Source organism: Paramormyrops kingsleyae, chromosome 1, assembly GCF_048594095.1.
Source record: "Paramormyrops kingsleyae isolate MSU_618 chromosome 1, PKINGS_0.4, whole genome shotgun sequence".
Classification (NCBI taxonomy): Eukaryota; Metazoa; Chordata; class Actinopteri; order Osteoglossiformes; family Mormyridae; genus Paramormyrops; species Paramormyrops kingsleyae.
Window position 1 is genome coordinate 75,922,475 of NC_132797.1, and position 18,898 is coordinate 75,941,372.

At 49.1% G+C, this 18,898-nt stretch overlaps 1 protein-coding gene across 1 annotated transcript; it reads left to right on the plus strand.

Moving 5' to 3' along the window:
* Window positions 1–5,297: 5,297 nt before the first annotated feature.
* On the plus strand, window positions 5,298–15,441 carry ndp (norrin cystine knot growth factor NDP). Its single transcript, XM_023800837.2, has 3 exons — window positions 5,298–5,426; window positions 9,809–10,185; window positions 14,021–15,441. Exons 2-3 carry the CDS (start codon window positions 9,994–9,996, stop codon window positions 14,243–14,245), a joined length of 417 nt encoding a protein of 138 aa, XP_023656605.1. The 5' UTR covers window positions 5,298–5,426; window positions 9,809–9,993; the 3' UTR covers window positions 14,246–15,441.
* Window positions 15,442–18,898: the final 3,457 nt, after the last annotated feature.

The following is an 18,898-nucleotide window of genomic DNA, read 5'->3' on the forward strand; positions in this document are numbered from 1 at the left end:
TACATCCATTTAGTCATATTTCCAAAGTGTAGCTCTCATCTCTCCCCACTACCTCAATGACACAACAGAATTTAAACATTTACTGCTTTAATATCTCTGTGCTATTGCTGAGATTCCAGATTCCCCCTCCCAGCTTTCTAGAGACGTCTCCACATCATAATCCAACTAATAAAAAGAGCTGTACCCGCAGCACTGTGAGAAACAGCCAATCAGAATGCAGATCTCTTAGTATCCTCATTCCTCATGGCCTGTCACATGGAGCAGGACATCATCATCTATTGCACCCCTGGGCCATCAGCCATGGTAGCAATTAATATAAAGATCACACCTCAATCTGAAGATACTATAATTGGATTCAGTGATCAGGGCCACTGCCTCACAATGAGAGGCAGACTTCACAGGGACAGCATACTCTTCATTCTACAAAGAGCAAGCTGAAGGAGGCGTAAAAACTATTTCCCCACGGGGACAATAAAGTATCTATAAATATTCCTTTTTTCACACTCATGAGCCTGTTCAGTGTCAAGGTCCAAGGGGCTGAAGCTGCATCCACACCCGGCTCTGGCCCTCTGAATGTGGAGCCCCCGGTGGCAGGCAGGAGATGCTGTGGCCTCATGTATCCCTATACCAGGCGGAACCTTGTTTCTCACAATCAAAGGGAAAATGGTCCCTTACGCAAAGCCCATTCATCCTAGTTGCTTGACTTCAGCTAAGGTTGTGGAAATTTCTTGCTCCCGGGGCCATTAGCCACAATAGCTTGTTCCTGTTCAATGGTTCAGACCCATAGTGACGGAGGCCCATTTGAAGGAAAACGCGGAGCAGACCCGGCTCTGATGTGCAGAGACGCCAGCAGCACGGTTCCCAAAAAAGGTCCGCTTGGCACCACCATGACCCATGATGTAAACATGCATATGCAATTAAAAAAATATAGGTCCAAACCCAACACCCTGCGTTATTGGATATCAAGGTACCGGAGATTCATGCTAACGCTCCATGTGATGACATCCCCGGAGTTACATCACATTCATGGCTTTCTCTCTTCAGAACACACGGCTGAAGGCTTCTCCTCAAACATTTGTCCGAAAAAGATCTCTAAATCACTGCCAGATTACATCCATCCTGCATTTAAAATAAACCAGCCAAAATTTCACTCTTGGGCTCCAATGGACGTGTTCCAATTGCAACAAATAAACCCATTAAGAGGAAGCATCATCAGCGGGCTGTGCATGCGTGGTGTCTGATGGAGGACCAGTTGGATGATACTCACAGAAGTACCTTTCATTAGGTGCCTGCTCAAAAAGAACTACATGGCTGGAAAGTTTGTTTACGATGCTAATAATATATGGCATGGTAAGAGTGTGGGGGAGTGAAATCGACCCAACAAGCAGCAAACAGTTCTGTCGTCTGATAAATCAAAAGCAGTTTTCTGATGGCCCTTCAGGGTCAGCCTCTCTGGCCTCGTCTCACCCCCCCCCCCCCCCGCACATGTGCCTGCCATCCCAGAGAAGGCAGGGGGATGGACACCCCACGCCATGTAGGGAAGCTCTCGCTCTGCCCCGAGTCTCCGTCCACGGCTGTCTGAGAGAGAGAACCTTCTTTTTGTCTTTGCCGGGAAGATAATCGGCTCCATTTTCTCCTCAGTTTTCGCCCAGATTTTAATCAGTCCTGAAAATTGCACCAAATATATGACCCATCTACTCTGTCCTCTCAAGCACTTGTTCCCTTTAAATGAGTTTCCTGGTGTGGCAATCAATACGCCATCGCCTTTTGGCAGGCTATAAAGAGAACATTATTTTCGATGGTAAAACAAAGAATAGCTATTCTACACGGGTTGTAAATTAGAACCGTAGGACTCTGTACACCGGCCCGTGCTCCCGCTGGGAGTAATCTTGGAGGCCTGCTTTTCGGAACAGACCACCGGACATAGTTTGGCCTGAATCACAGACCTTCTTAAGGGGAACTGGACTTCAGGCTTAATGTCATAGATGATGATCAAATATTGCATGTAATCCATCAGTCTCCAAGCTCTCTGTGGCTTGATGAAACTGACCAGCCTTGGATCATTTAGTGTGTGTGTGTGTGTGTGTGTCTGTGTGTCTGTGTGTCTTTGTGTGTGTGTGTGTGTGTGTGTGTGTCTGTGTGTGTGTGTGTGTGGATTATGTTTAGGGCTGGGTAGGGGTTAAGGTTGTCATATTGGGATTAGAGTTTTCCCCATAGAAATGAATACAGAGTCCCCACAAAGATATGATTACAAACCTGTATGTGTGTGTGTATTATCTTTATATTACATTGTGGGAACCAAATGTTCCCCGTAATGTAATAAAAACCTGTTATTTTGACCATTTTTCAGGTCCCCACAAAGATCTGTGAATGCAATTAAAAAACTAAAAATGTCAAAAGTCTCATTTGTTTGGTTACTTATGGTTAAGGTTAGGGCTGGGTGGGGGATAAGGTCGTTAGGTTGGGATTACAGTTTTCCCCATAGAAATGAATGGAGAGTCCTCACAAAGATATAATTACAAACTTGTGTGTTTGTGTGTGTGTGTGTGTGTGTGTGTGAGAGAGAGAGAGAGAGAGAGAGAGAGAGAGAGAAAGAAAATAAAAAGTCAAAACTCAAAAACAGGCAGAAAAACAGTCGCAAGTCAATGGGAAAAAAATGTCCAACTATTTGGCAAAAAAACTGAACGCGCAGGCGTCTGAGAACGCTCACCGTGCAGGTATCAAGTTGAAATCCACAATGTTGGACCGACTACAGGAATCCGGCATCTCCAGAAGAGCTCTGGTGACTCATGTCCGCCCGTGGCACTGAAAAGCTGCGTTCTCAGAAGGCCACTGGGGGGGAGGGGGGTCCTTGGACTATGCTATAAATCACCAGGGAGGGTGGCATATCAGTATGAAAAGGGCACTCGGAGACGTCGCATAACATAAATCCTCCTATTCTTTTGGGGGGGGGGGGGGGACAGGTGAGGAATGACAGCTCCTAAGGAGGGGACAGCCTGGACCTTAAAGGTAACCTTGCATGCTGAACTTTTGATCCTCTTGCTATTGTTCGCTTATACTAACGATTGGAGCATCCACAGGTTAACGAGAAGGATCTGCAGATGTAATGCGGTGTGTCGACCCAGAGCTTTCGTGACATGTGGCCGGTGGCGGCGGCACTGATTTCATGTTGCAGGTGCTGTGGAGCCAGGTTAAGGTAGTCCGCTGGTTAAGGTAGTCCGCTGGTTAAGGTAGTCCGCAGGTTAAGGTAGTCCGCTGGTTAAGGTAGTCCGCTGGTTAAGGTAGTCCGCAGGTTAAGGTAGTCCGCAGGGTAAGGACGTCCGCAGGTTAAGGTAGTCCGCAGGGTAAGGACGTCCGCAGGTTAAGGTAGTCTGCAGGGTAAGGACGTCCGCAGGTTAAGGTAGTCTGCAGGTTAAGGTAGTCCGCAGGGTAAGGACGTCCGCAGGTTAAGGTAGTCCGCAGGGTAAAGACGTCCGCAGGGTAAGGTAGTCTGCAGGTTAAGGTAGTCCGTAGGGTAAGGACGTCCGCAGGGTAAGGTAGTCCGCAGGTTAAGGTAGTCCGCAGGGTAAGGACGTCCGCAGGTTAAGGTAGTCTGCAGAGCAAGGACGTCCGCAGGTTAAGGTAGTCCGTAGGGTAAGGACGTCCGCAGGGTAAGGTAGTCTTCAGGTTAAGGTAGTCTGCAGGGTAAGGACGTCCGCAGGTTAAGGTAGTCTGCAGAGCAAGGACGTCCACAGGGTAAGGACGTCCGCAGGTTAAGGTAGTCTGCAGGGTAAGGATGTCCGCAGGTTAAGGTAGTCTGCAGGGTAAGGATGTCCGCAGGGTAAGGACATCCACAGGTTAAGGTAGTCTGCAGGGTAAGGACGTCCGCAGGTTAAGGTAGTCTGCAGGGTAAGGACGTCCGCAGGTTAAGTTAGTCTGCAGGTTAAGGTAGTCTGCAGGGTAAGGACGTCCGCAGGTTAAGGTAGTCTGCAGGTTAAGGTAGTCTGCAGGGTAAGGACGTCCGATTTACGGAGAACTTGTACTTAAGAACGGACTGCCTTAAACCCTATTGTATTAAAAAAATTCCTGTAAAACACAATGGTTTGTACTAACGAATGCCCGTCACTCTGTGATGCTCATAAAAACATAGCGCCACCACGGTAAGTATTTTATTATCACTGCATTATTATTATTGTTAATTTGTATGGTATTTTTATTTTTCTGACATATCTACCGAGAAAATTTCTGTTATCACAAGAAAAAATTTGTTAAATTACAGATTTTACAGGTATTTAGGAAGGTGCTGTGGGGGTGCTATGGTCATTTTAGGAGTGGCTAGAGCCCCCCGAGCTTCTCCCTGGCCCCACTGCTGCACTGGGGAGGGGGGCATTCTGAGCCAGTTAAAAAAATGTAGCCAGATTTAGGAGATCAGACATCTGAATACAGAAGAGTCAGAGATAACCAGATCTTCTCAGTTTCTGCCCTCTGCTCTCCCATGGATGAAATGCACACTTTATTTGAAAGATCACTCACCCGCATATTTCACAGACCTCATTAAGGCGAGTGGAATAAAGCAAGTATCGGCGTATCATCTGCGAGCCAGGCCTGATGTCCTCGCAGATCGACCGTGCACATTTCAATAATCAATAATCGCTTCTTTTTCCATGCATAAATCGACTTGCCAGATCTACATTTGGGCCCGATCCAGGCTTTCCCAACCGTTCTCTCCCAGACAAAGCGAGCGGCCGGGGAGGTGGGCCGCCTGTCCATTTAGCAGACGGGTCTGTCAGCATCCACGTAGCTGCAAGGCACCTGAGGCCCCTGTCAGGGGGGACCTGTCACCTCCCCCTACACCGTCCCAGTGTTGTGACGTCCCTACGGGGGTGACAGCCTGCATCTGAGGCTGGCCAAGTGGGGTCAGTTGTTTTTAAACACACAAAGCCAGCGGACGCTTTTATAACCTTGCAAAAAATGCACAGGGCTTCACAGGTAGATGGTCTCACCCTGCAGCTGGAATCCCCATTTGCCTGGCAAGGGTCTGCCGCGTGAACAGGAGGCGATGCACCTCCTCCAGGAGGAGGAGGGGAGGGGCACGCTTTTCACGCGATCGCCCCAGGAAAGCGCAAGCGAGTCTGAGCATCGGGGAGAATGGGGGGGCAGCAAAATCTCACACGACCAGAGCGTGAGTGTGAGAATGGGGGGGGGGAGGAGGGAGAGAGAGAGAGAGAGAGAGAGAGAGAGGGAGAGAGAGGGAGAGAGAGGGAGGGAGGGAGGGAGAGAGGGCGGGAGGGAGATAGGGAGCAGGGCATAAAAGCAATTGTTGTTGAGGAAACTCCATCTCAGTTCGTCAGCGTGACTGCTGGGGCCGGATTTACTGCCTTCTGTTCTACGTGGGAGCGCTGGATTTAAAGGTGACCCGCGCCTTCGGCACCACCTCCCAGCACGGGGTGAGTGATGGCTTTCTGCTCAGCATGCTCCCTCTGGGCTGACGGGAGATGCCCCTGGGGCGGCTTGGCGGGCGACTGGGTTGGGGAGCGGGGTGCTTTGGCCGGGGAGCCGTCGCTACTGCCTCAGGTGTTGATGAGCTCATTTTGCGTTTCTGAAAGGGACGCTGGAAGGCAGAGGGTTGCATTCAAGAAACATGCATGTGTATTACTCCACTTAGTAAAGCATAAATACAAAACATGTTTACGTTCACAAGCTCCTGACGGCAACAGAGTTCGTGGGTTAGAGAAACGGACAAGGGGGGACAGAATGATCCCCTATCAGGTTTTGATTGCCCAACACTCGACATTCCATTTATATTCAGTTTCAGAGCCACACACAGACACACTGCGGTTTTCAGGTCTTTCTGGGTGTGACTAGCCGTCCCTCACAGAGAGGTGCAGCACCAGAGCCCAGAGGGAAGGGGGGGTAGGTAAAAAGAGCGTATGGGTGACGCGTGCGGCGCGTGTTGTGGTGGGGAGCTGTTCATCAGGCTGACAGCCGGGCTGCCAGCACCTTGTAGCAGTGGGGGGGGGGGGGGGGGGGGTGAGGGGGCTGTGTGATCAAACTGCCGGATTCAGGTGAAGCATCACACAGAGAGGAGCCCCTCTTTAAAGTAGTGATAGTGGCCACCCAGGAAACAGAAAAAGACCTATGAAAGAGAAAGAACCCTGTAAAATGGACCTGTGAAAGACCCTGCAGCAGAGACCCATGAAAGAGACCTGTGAAGGAGAAGGAGACCTGTGAAAGAGACCTGTGAAAGATGCCAGCGAGAGAGACCCATGAAACAGGAAGAGACCCATGAAAGATGCCCACAAGAGACCTGTTAAAGAAACAAAGATCAGTGAAAGAGACCTGTGGCAAAGACCCATAAAGGTGAAAGACCTGTGAAAGAGACCTGAAACTGAGACCCATGAAGGAGGTCTGTGAAAGAGAAACCCATGAAAGAGAAGAGACCTGTGAAAGACACCAGTGAGAGAGACCCGTGAAAGAGGGGAGACCTATGAAAGAGACAGAGATCAGTGAAAGAGACCTGTGGCAAAGACTCATGAACGAGACAGAGACCTGTGAAAGAGAACTGTAAAAGCCGAGTGGCATGTTTTCCCACTGGTCAACAATCCACATTTTAGTGATGACCACAAAAGAAATCAAAAGGACAAGAAGTCTGATTTTGGAGAAACAGCAGAAGAGCCATTCAGGATTTTGCATTTCAGCAACGCATCACTAAGCACCTCCGGGTATCGGCAGTCAGACTGGGCAGATGCATCACTCACCTTCAGACGGCAGTGCTGCCACCTGGGGTCAGCAGATTGAATGTCGGCCGCCCCAGAGGTAAAGCTAACATTTGCTTAACGCCAGTGGGTGCATATGGTGTGCCCTCATAGCTTTTACCGGATGGTGTATATTTAGAGACAGGCTTAGTCGTGCCATGAAGAGGGTGGCGTCGGACACCCCCCGCCCTCCCCCCCCCCGGCACACACACTCAGGACTGGCATGTGGGGGGAGGTGGGGATCATAACCCATCCCTGTAGGAATCTGCCCTCTGGTTTATTAAAAGCTGCCGAAAGAGGTGAGCACGAAAGCAGGCAGGCGCGACGATAAATCCCCGACGGGGGTGCCGGGGACTGGGGGGGGTTACTGACGCAAAAGACGGCCTCTCAGAGGGTGGGTTTGCTCCGCAAATCAACCTGTCATCTTATCAAACCGCGTACGCCGACCGCTGTTTGCTTTGGGATTTCCAGCTCAGACATTGTGGCTTTTCATGTCTCAGTGGGCAGACGAATCGCGGAAGCCGGCTGTGCTCCAGAACCTCGAGACGGGTCACACCTGCTCCAGAACCACGAGACAGGTCACGCCTGCTCCCCTTCAGAGCATGGAATGTCACCTTAATGACACCGGGCCGGTCTTGTTCCTGGTTTGACATGGTTCACCATCATTCACCTTATGACTTGCAAGGGGGGGGGGGTCATCCTATGACCAGACACTCCAGCCTGCAGAGAAAATAAACACATGCAGTCTTTTGGCCCCTCCAATCAGCCTCTGACATGGGTCCGAGCTCATGCTGATTCCAGATGGCCTGTGCCTCCTCCTCCTACATCAGCCTTCCAGTTTTATTGTCCTACCAGGACAGCCAGCCCAGTGTGATGGGGGACTGCCTGTTTCTATAGCGATGGCTATAGACTGGCCAATACACTGAAGCACAAATCGGTCATCGGAATGATAAAATTCCCCTCTTCCAGCAAGATACTTCAAAAGTTTTTCTGTGGGAGACGAACCTCTATTTCTATACAAGAACAAAATGAACATCATTGTCGGTTTTTCATGAAAGGTCTAGTTATTAGTGTCCATTTCCATTGGTGTTTTTACAGCTTGGTTTGGTAGGAAGACGCCGGCATTTGCGGCTGGGTCATTCGCTCTTGGGCTGGCTGTTACACCTTCTCTGAAATCCTGCCACAGTTTAATAAGTCAACATCCCTGAGTTGGACACAATTGATTAACCCCCCGCACACACACACACATTCTGGCTGAAATTATAACCCGCTAGTAAAGCCTAATTAAATAAAACCAGACTGTTTACTTTTGCCTGGCTTGGATTACGCTCGGATTCCTGCAAGGTGAGGGGGCCTTCTGATCCCGGCTCTACAAACAGAGCCCCCCCATTTTGCCATGCGCAGAGGCTGAGCTGAAAGCCTAACCTGGAAGCTCTTGAGTGGGGGGCTTGCTTTTACACAAATGCCACGTGTTACTGTCCCAGATGCATTCCGCCAGCTCTCTAGGGGTCCAATAAAAGTCTGTGGGAGAAACAGGTGTGAAGGTGGTCTTGACAAGCCCCCCCCCCCCCTTGATGGTGGGTGGGGTGCTGGCTGTCAGACCCGTGACATGTGATGAGACTGACTCCGCCCCCTCGCCCATACCTCTGGGGCGATATCAGGCCGGGACTCGCTGTGGCTTTGCGGTACCTGGCGAGGAATGCAGCACAGGGAAAATGGGGGGGTTGGGGGTGCAGGCCTGCAGGCCGAACGCGATGGTTCGAGTCCCAGGAGGGTCCCTGCTGATGCACCTCATCGCACTGCCTAACCTGAATGACTCCTCTGAAGCGCCCGGCTCTATAAATAGAAAATTAGTCTTAGCTTACATTCTTACCCCAAGCAATTTTCCCCTTGTACAGCTGGATGTTTTACTGGAACGGTTCAGGCTCGATGACTCGCCTACAGGAGACGCAGCAGAACCGCCGGCGAGCCAGAAACCTGGGGCTTACCATCACACACCCTTTCACTTGTGCCCCACCAGACGGGCTGTCAGCAGGAACAGGTGCCGCACAGGTTTTTACTAAACGTGGATGATCTGTAGTTACAGCTCCTATGTGAATCTCAGGTATCCTGATTGCTGCTGAGTCCCATCAGTCTCTGGTAGCTTTGAATGTGCAACTTCAGCTTTGGCTGGAACACATCAGTCACGTTCCTCCTGCTAGCTGGTAACAGATTTCAAAGCAAGACAAGAGGACCAGCATCTCTGACACCCTCTGTGAAAAATGTGCTGGAATGACATGTGAACCTGAAAGACATTTTCTTACTAGTTAAAACACAGGGAATATTAATTTGAACAAGCGAATGCTTCCAGCGGTTCGCTTGCAAGGGAAGACGCCAAGGGAAAGTTTCAAATGACCGGCATACACTTCTGACCTCCAAAGAGATCGCGGCTGAGAGAAGGGTGGTCAAAAAACCATATGCATTTTTGCAAATGAAAATTTCCTCTGCGTGAAACTGTGCCAGACGCAGGTCCCGGGTCAGATTACTTCCGGAGAGCCGGGTCTGAGGTACACTGGCCAGTGGAAAAGCTTATTATGGTGGCACGCTAACCATGAATACCATTAAATACCAAAAGATGAATTTATATATTTATAGTGTATATACATATCCTCTGGTTAGCATTTCACTTGCTGTCATGAAGGGACTTGTCATGTGACCATTCCTTTAATGAAAAATTCATTCCTGGGGAGCCGTTTGCCCCGGGCTGTTTATTAATGTATTGGGTTTCTCCTGCGTGTAATGAAAACATAGCATTTTTGCTCTGGGATTGTTAGAATAACACAGGGGCCGGCTGGCAGCCCAGCCCATCCGTCACAGGCTTCCTGGTCGGAGCCGTCAGGCCAGACGCCTGGCAGGTAGCAGCAAACTCTGTCACCAGCTCCGGGTCTCCAAGGCAGCACCGGGCCCATCTGCTGCAGAGGTTCTTCAGGAGGTCCGCCGCTCGCCCAGTGATTGCTGAGCAGCGAGGCCACGATCCCAAACCCCACAGCGTTTGTGTGACTCCCTGTCTGATCCAGCTTCCCTTCCCCTGACAGACCGCGGATCTTGTGGGAGCCATGGAGACCCAAACCAGCGGGGGCCACGGCGTCTGCCTGCTCACCGGGACAAGCTGAGCGGAGGAGCCGCACTGCCGTCTGCTGGGGGGCCGACTACCAGCCGCCCGCCTGCTGAGCAAACAGCTTTCCCACAGTTTGGACCTCGCGGGGAGTTCGGGGTCAAAATGAGAAACTCCAGCCACCTGGCCAGACTGAGGGTGCTGCTTTTCCTGCTCACCTGCCCCCTACTGGCCATGATAGAGGCTGCGGCTGGTAAGGGCGAGGGCGGGCGGCTTGGGGAGGGCACCCCGGACAGGTGCATGAGACACCACTTTGTGGAGACCATCACCCATCCTATCTACAAGTGCAACTCCAAGGTAGGACCTGGCACGTAATACTGGGAGTCCACATCTCAGAAGCTTCTCCTGCTTTTTCTGTGCTTACTAACATTTCTATATTTACTCTTCTTACCTATAACATTGTTGACAACATGACGTCTTCAGCTGGTTCCTCACAGCTACAGCAGCTATTTATAAGAAAACAAACAGCATGTTTTCATCACAGGTTAGATTACAAAAGAACGATTCTGATATCATGTCTGTTCTAATTTAATTGATTCTTGTGATTGGTTATAATATTGTAATAAATATCCTCTTTGTGTTTTACGATTATATTCTCTGTACGACTGACCTTCAGCCTAATAATGTCCTTCTGACGCCACCATACCCCTGGGGCTAACCGCTAACCCGCTAACCACAGCCACGCTGCTCATCATGTCACACTCACACACACACACACACACACACACACAGTGACACCCCATCCTCCCCCGAGGATACCATCTAGGTGATGTTATAAAACCCACTCAGGCTCGGGAGTCGACCCTCCTTGTTAGTGACCGTCCTCCTCTCCGGAATGACACCTTGGCTAATCACCCAGAGTGCACCCTGCCTGCACCGCCCCCGGCTTTGGCCAAAAATATCAGCAAAGTGATTGCGCCCATATGGGGGCCTTTTCCTTCTATGTCCCTCTTTATTTAGTTGGCCGGGTAACTGTAACTATTAGTGATATGTTTTAGCTTAGGAGGGGCTTGTGTTTTTTAAATACAACCTCCAAAATGCCCCCCCCAGCCAAAGCCAGCTCTCCTTGCCCTGAGGAAGCGACAGCATGGCGATTCCTCGAAACGTAATGTCAGTGACTGACAGAATCTCCAGCCTTCATTGTGGGGGGGGGGCTTGGTGTCTGTCTGCCTGCTTGTGTGTCTGCAAACCAGAGACCCTCATTTACCCAGCCAGCCCTCCCAGCTGGGACTCATCAGCATGTAACGTGCTGGGTGGGGGCCCTTGTCAGTCAGTGAGGGGCTGCCTCACTTCTAATACCACCCCCCCCCCCCCCCCCCGGAAACACACGCATATGGCTGCTCCCCGTCTGTTTTAATAAGGGGACTGAAGAACAACGAACAGAGTAAATAAGAACCTGGTGCAGCGCAGGATCAGCCCACTGTCAGGTCATGACTGACTTCCCCTTTAAGGTCACATGGCTGACTTCCCCTTTAAGATCACAACCTATGAGGAATGGCTTGCTGGTTCAGTTCCTGTTGCTTCCTTCTTGCTATTCCTGTTCTCTCTATCCATATTTTAAAATCTGACCACTAATAACTGCTGGTAATTGCCTGTCTGACTCTCAGAAGGAGCTGTCAGGTGCCAGGAGTCACGACAGGTCAGGAGAGTGACCCAAACACACTCCCCAGCTGAGTCACGAAGCCCTAGAATCTGGAGCTGCACTTCAAACTGATGCAGAGTGCTGGCTTTATGGGGGCTGACAGGCACCGCTGAGTGCCAGCCTCCAAATGTGTCCCACCTGTCCACGGACTCCTGTAAACAACCATTTCAGCTCACATCTGCTGCTCAGCTGTGGTTCTCCGCAGGTCTTCCATTTCAGGTCTCCACAACCAGGGTTCCTCCGCCAATCCTCGCTTTTTTCTGGAGATCACGGAACTTTATGAGCTCCCTCACAGGGGTACTGAGCCCTCCTATCTCAGAGGCCCAGTTCCCCCATGGGAGACTCTTCAAGGTTCAAGCCTTGATTTTGATGTGTAGCCGCCCATGCAGCAGTATTTTAGGGTAACATGTATGTACAAGACAGACTGGTCCCTCACTGATCATAAAGAGCTGTCTACACGTGGGTTTGGGTTAGCTGAGGGCTTTATTTAGCCTGTGTTTTAACCATATCCAGCTGATGTGTATTTTATTGTAACCGGAGGGTTGTCAGTTCCTCTCACTGGAGAGGAAAATAGATCAGGCTGCTGCTCCTTCAAGTGGTCCTTCCTGTCATGTCAGTCTCACCCACTCAGCATTAAGATTGCCCCCCCCCCCCCCCCCACAATGACTTCGGCCACATGTACAGGCTATTGGCCGAAACTGAGACCACTTCTCAAGTCAGCATAATTCCACTCTGAGATTCAAAAGACCGTCCTGCCTTCAAATTCCTACAGAAACCACCTGAAATCACAGGCATTGGCCACTAATGAGTCCATCCCTTTAAACTCTGGGATCGTCTGCCACCTGACCGTTGGGAGCCATGTTGACACAGGTCCACACATACAGAGCTGGAGTCACCCAATGAATCGTCCTTTCAAACATATCTGGCCAATAAACACCCTGACTGTGACACATACTGAGCATCCTGAGCGGGACAGATACTGGGTACATGGAGAGGGACAGGCAGTGAGCATCCTGAGCGGGACAGATACTGGGTACATGGAGAGGGACAGGCAGTGAGCATCCTGAGCGGGACAGATACTGGGTACATGGAGAGGGACAGGCAGTGAGCATCCTGAGCGGGACAGATACTGGGTACATGGAGAGGGACAGGCAGTGAGCATCCTGAGCGGGACAGATACTGGGTACATGGAGAGGGACAGGCAGTGAGCATCCTGAGCGGGACAGATACTGGGTACATGGAGAGGGACAGGCAGTGAGCATCCTGAGCGGGACAGATACTGGGTACATGGAGAGGGACAGGCAGTGAGCATCCTGACTGAGAAACCTTTGCAGAGGCATTGTATGGGTGAAGAACTGGACTTGATTACCTTCTGCCCTAAAAGTGAAGCAGCGTCATAAAGTGATAGCAGAGAGAAGAGCTAGAAGGGTTTCAGATTTGATCCCTTTAAGATGCTAACTCAAAAAGTAAAAATCTTTTCCAAAATTTTCAGGTACATTCTATAACTGAAGATCTGGACCTGCTCATTCACTTTTTGAAATAAATCACACCAAAACTGAAGCAACGGCGCTTAGTGGAAACACAGGGAAGGGTGACTTAGATAAGGTGTTTGACCTTGTGAACAGTATAACTCCATTTTGAAATTATTACTCTAGTTATCTTCGACGGATCTTATTACCACTTCAGAAAAAAACATTATATGGATGAAAATCTACACCCGAAAATCTACACCTGATACACCTGAGACATATCACCCCCAAAATTGAAACAGCAGTAATAGATGGCAGCCAACGGTGAAATGGGAGGCTGCAGGCACTGTCCTCTGAACGCAGCCTGGCTGTGTCCAAACTCTGGGCCTGCATCCTTCGAAGGAGGCACTCTACGGAGGTGTAGCCTTTGCAGGCTGCGCTCTACGGAGGTGTAACCTCAAACTGCAGGACACGAGTAGCTTGAATAAATGAATTTGAAACAAATTAAACCGAAGTGGTAGCTGAAGTTCAGTAACATACAACAATATTTCATTGCCTGTGCACTAGGCAGTTATGATGAATGGCTATTTCTTTGTTTTTAATAACAGCTAACAATACTTCTCTTGCTTATAGGCTATTCCATTAATTAATGAATTTATTTTCCCACATCAGTAGACGGTGCTCTTAGGTTTCTTTAGGGCATATTTTGTGCCCTTTTTTGAACAGAGAGCGCCATCTAGTGGGGTCAGAAAATACAGCAAGTGGTTCATGAAGCATCATTTTGTCCATCACTACTCAACACACCAAAAATGACAAAATGATGACATAAAACCTGACCTAGGCACAGCTGTGACATTGTGAAGGTTGAAAGTGAAGGAATGAGTAGTTTGGGGACACAGCAACAATAAATCAGTAACGTAACACATTTTTGGCTGTGTGAGGCATAGAATGCTGGCCTCTTCGTAGCTGATGTCAGGTTTGACCATGGTGACGAGCTTCTCCCTGATGTCCCCCTTCCCAGATGGTGCTGCTGGCACGCTGTGAGGGCCACTGCAGCCACACGTCACGCTCGGACCCCCTGGTCTCCTTCAGCTCTGTACTCAAGCAGCCCTTCAAGAACAGCTGCTCCTGCTGCCGGCCCAATACGTCCAAACTGAAGGCTGTGCGCCTGCGCTGCACCGGCGGCTCCCGCATTACTGCCACCTATCGCTACATCCTGGCCTGCCGCTGCGAGGACTGCAGCTGAGCTCCAGAAGGGGGCGGGACCTCCTGTCCCAGGAGGAAAAGGCGGCAGAAAACCTGGTGGAGTTACTCTGCTCGGGCTGCCACAACCACGCGATGTGCATCTTCAGCACTCTGCGTGCCGGTGAGAACTCCGGAAAATTTCCAGAAGAATGCTGAGACGTAAAAAGCACTGGCCAGCATCAGTGACTCATTTCTCTGCCAGTCCATTAATATTTAATGCATTTCCATGCTTTGATCTGTGCAAGTGAAGGAATTAAGAAGCCTGGCAATGAACACCCTGCCATCATACATCATGTTGCTGTGGCACCGTATCCCTCCGCCCAGGAAGTGACCTAATCGCTGTGCAAGGCCTCATAAATGTTGGAACATTGCTGGCAGGGACAGGGTGCATTGTGGGTACAGGGTCTTGACAGTTGTTTTTGAGCAGCTGTTTGTTGAAGCAACTGTGAATGTTTTTCACGCAGTCCAATGCCTCAAACATATATTCCACACAACTACTCTTATGATTTTTTTTGTTGTTGTTTATTGTTATTGTTAGTTTTGTTATCATTTCAATAATTGTTATAAGTGATAACTTTACAAATATTAGTACCCTGTTACTAGGAGGATTTCAGTGAGAGAACCTGAGCATTCGAATAAATGAGTTAAAAACTGAAACAAGTACTGAGCTATTAAAAGAACAACCTGTAGCATGCAGTTCATGCGGCTCCGTCGCCTCAATGCGGCATGCATTACCTGCACCGAGCATTACTGTTCATCAAAGGATATCCATGCACTTTATTACAGGCTATCAGGAATGAAAGTCATTCCGCTGGGGGGGGTTAAAAACCCTCCGGACACAAATGCCCTTGCAGTCTTCTCCCAACTTTTCTGACTGCAGTGAAATTCCTGCACAGAAATTGACTTGTTTGTGCAAAGCAACTTCAATTTAAATTCAGCATGCGACGAAATAACCAGAATCCTGCAGACATACTTCTTTTGTTGCGTAAAATTTCACCTCATTGTGTCAGCTGTCGACTTAAAACGTCCTCAAATTCTCTAATACAATGTGGCTTTGGTCGGGGGGATAATTTAGTCATCAGCTGATCTGACAGCACAACAGATTGAACATAATGCCTGTCACTTAAAATGCACGGGTGAATGGCGTACACAGCACGTGTCCAAAGATGTGCTAACGTGGTATGTACAGTATGTGGAGTTGTGTAATAATTCCATTAAACATACTCTTTTAATTACAAAAAATCTGCTTTAAGTTTACTATTCTTCTGTGTTCATTTATCTTTCTGGCACCTATACTGTTGGTCCAATTTTTCAGTCAGTTCTTTGAGTGCATTTTCACACCATATGGCTTCCAGACACATCTACATATGAGCCACACCCCCCCCCCCCCCCCTTTTTCAACTGTAATCATTACCATTTAGCATATGCAAAAATGCCTTAATAAATGGGAGCGCAGGTGAATGTTTCCTAAATTTGAAAGCATCATACAGGTCGAGTGCTACATCAATCCATCTTGGACAGGATTGCAGGAAGGGCATATCAGGCTGGGGTACACCCTGGGCGGGACGCCAGTCTGTCACAGGGCACGGGGCTGGGGTACACCCTTGGGGGACGCCAATCTGTCACAGGGCACGGGGCTGGGGTACACCCTTGGGGGACGCCAATCTGTCACAGGGCATGGGGCTGGGGTACACCCTGGGCGGGACGCCAGTCCATTGCAGAACACATAGACGAGGGCATCAGAGGTGCATGGATTCCCTGGCAGATTGAAAGGGTCCAGTACTTCACAGGACCTTCAAACAGTTTCACTTGGGGGAGCTGGGTGACATTTTGTCAGGGGGCCCAGAATTTCTAGGCATGCCCCTACACATACATATACACTTTCTAACACATACAAGTTTGCCCTGTGTCTTTGGACTGCGGGGGGGGGGGGGACCCACACAGCACGGCGGAACACGCTATGGCCGCACTCATTGAGCGCAAGGCGAGCTTGAAGCAGAGGTCTGGCAGGAGTGAGGCCGCTGTGTCAGCAGTATAGTAAATACAGTGTACAGTGCTCACTCAATAGACCTTCTGCATATGCTCTTCTTTGAACAGTCCCAAATACACCTTTACAGATCAGCTTATCTTTTTATTTTAATTGGAACAAAGCAGGGGGCTAGGTGGACTTTGCATGCCCCCCATCCCCCATGCAGGTTTCCTGCCACCATCCTAATACACGCAGTTACAGCCCTGTGCTGCCTGCGATTGGCCCTAACCCGCTGTTACGTAACATTTATGAATTGCTTGCTACTCCGGGACAACGCAAGGGAAGCATGTTGCAACAGCGCCCCCCAATGTCCGAACGGTATCACTTTGCTCGTTCTTAGACCCCCGTAGAAAATCGTTCCTTTCAAGACTGTTGTAAATTAATTATTGTTTTTTTTTTCCAAAGCCCGAAATTATCATTTTAAAGAGCCACGGAAGACTCAGAAAAGACTTTCAAAGACAAACCTAGTTATAGGACAGTAGTACACTTTACCCCCAAACTAGAGTTAGAAAAATGTAAAATAACAGGTAAGATTGTCAAAATGCGTAGGGTGGGCTAATTATATAGTAATTGATTCTTCTCCGTTTAAGCTACCTCACAGTTTCCTCCAAGTATTCTTTCTTATAATTTTGCATATTTCTCCATTTATCACTTTCCTGTAATTAAACACTTCAATCTGCAGATTCCGTTGTGAGTTGTTTCACCTATTTTAACATTCCCATTACACAAAGAAACATCATTAGTGCTATTTATTTTAGGAGAAGTGTTTTTTACATTGACGTCCACAAGAGGGCAATCTAGGCTCGTAAATCAAATTTCAAGCGATGGGAGTTTTAAGTGCGTAACGTAGAATCGGGGGATGGACTAGGACACGTTCTTTAGTCTTAGGCGGTACTGGTCCTAGCTGATGGCGGCCTAGGTGAGCATCAGCACCGACGCCCTCCGACCAAGGCAAAATGATATTGGCTGGCAAGTCGGCACCCCCTCAGAAACTGGCGCTCTAGGCGGTGGCCTATGGCTTTAATAACGTAAATACAATGGTCTGCTTAGTGGGGGATGAATGAAGCCAAATTAAATAATGGGGGGCATTCCCCCGTCATGACCAAAATTTGGATTCTGAAAGGTTCACGAGGCAATGTTGGGTATGTAAGCATTTTAAAACCAGCAAGCTCCTATCTGATTCACAATCAGATTTCCCAGCCCCAATCCGAGAATTAAAAAGCCTCGTCGCTTTTAGAACGCAACTTGGGATAGAACAACAAATCAAACCATCTTGCTATTCATTTTTAGAAACCTGGCTTAGTATTTAGAAACTCACCACAATCAAGGATGGTACCCCGCAGGTTTTAGTCTCGACCACATTTTACTGTTAGTTATTCTTCAGGGTCCTTTGGGTTGGCTGAACTGGGTTGGGTTGGCTGAACTGCGTTGGGTTGGCTGAACTTACTGGGGGCGGCATGGTGCTGCAGTGATTAGCACTGCAGCCGAAAGGTCCTGGGTTCAGTCCCACGCTCCTTCTGGGTGAAGTTTGCAGGCTCTCCCTGCGTGCATATGGGTTTCTGCCAGGGGCTATGGTTTCCTCCCACAGTCCAGAAATGTGCAGGTTGGTTGGTGGGTCCAAACTGGTTGTGTGTGTGTGCCCTGCAGTGTGTTGGTGACCACCCAGGGTTGGTTCCTGCCTGCACCCATTGTTCCCAGGATAGGCTCTGGTTCATTGGTGTGTGCCAGCTGGCTCCTTTTCAGCCATGGCAATCCCCCCTAAGTGAAACTTAGTGATCCACCCAGGCAGCCCCAGGGTCCCACCCCCCAGGGAGGCCAAAATCTCTCACCCAGCCAGTGACCAGCACACAAGAGCAGATCCCACTGTGAGCCATTACCTGTGGCTGCCATCAGCAGCAAACATCTTTAGCTACATCTGTGATTTTTGTACTTTCTGTATTCAATACTATTGCAGCAGATTAAAAAAAATCAGTTAAATCAAAGGCATGACCATGGCATGCTATGCAAATATACATCTGGCACCACTGGTCTACAGGGGAGCAGGCGGTGTGCGGCAAAGGGAATCACAGCAGGAATGGCCTTACATCAACAAATATACCCCCCACTGAAATCCTTGTCATGCCACTCTGGAGGCCACCTTCATGCCTTCATAAGGTTCCAATGGTCTTTCTCAGACTCAAAACCAACATGAAATCAAAATTAAAACAAGAGCCAAGAAGAGCATCATTCTGTACAGCTCACAAGAACATACTTCCCTAATCTTTCATAACTATCAGAGTTCAGCTGGCAAAGGCAAAGTTTTAATAAAAAAGAGAAAAGGCTATAGGGTCCATATTGTTCAGAGACTTTCTCATGACAGTGAGTAAATTGGGGGGGGGGGGGCTCTTATGGTCCTCATATGACTTCTTGGGTGCACATTCATGTGGGGCACATATGGGCCACCCATTTTGTACTTGTGTACCACCCATATTGACCTGCAGTCTGGGTAGGAGTGGGGTCACAGTAATTAAACACTGCATGGTGTCACTTCAACACTACAGGAATTAATGTAGTATAACACTGTAAAAACAACACCCAGTGCACTCTGTAAATTGGTATTTTCAACACTGACCAGTGTGGACCAAT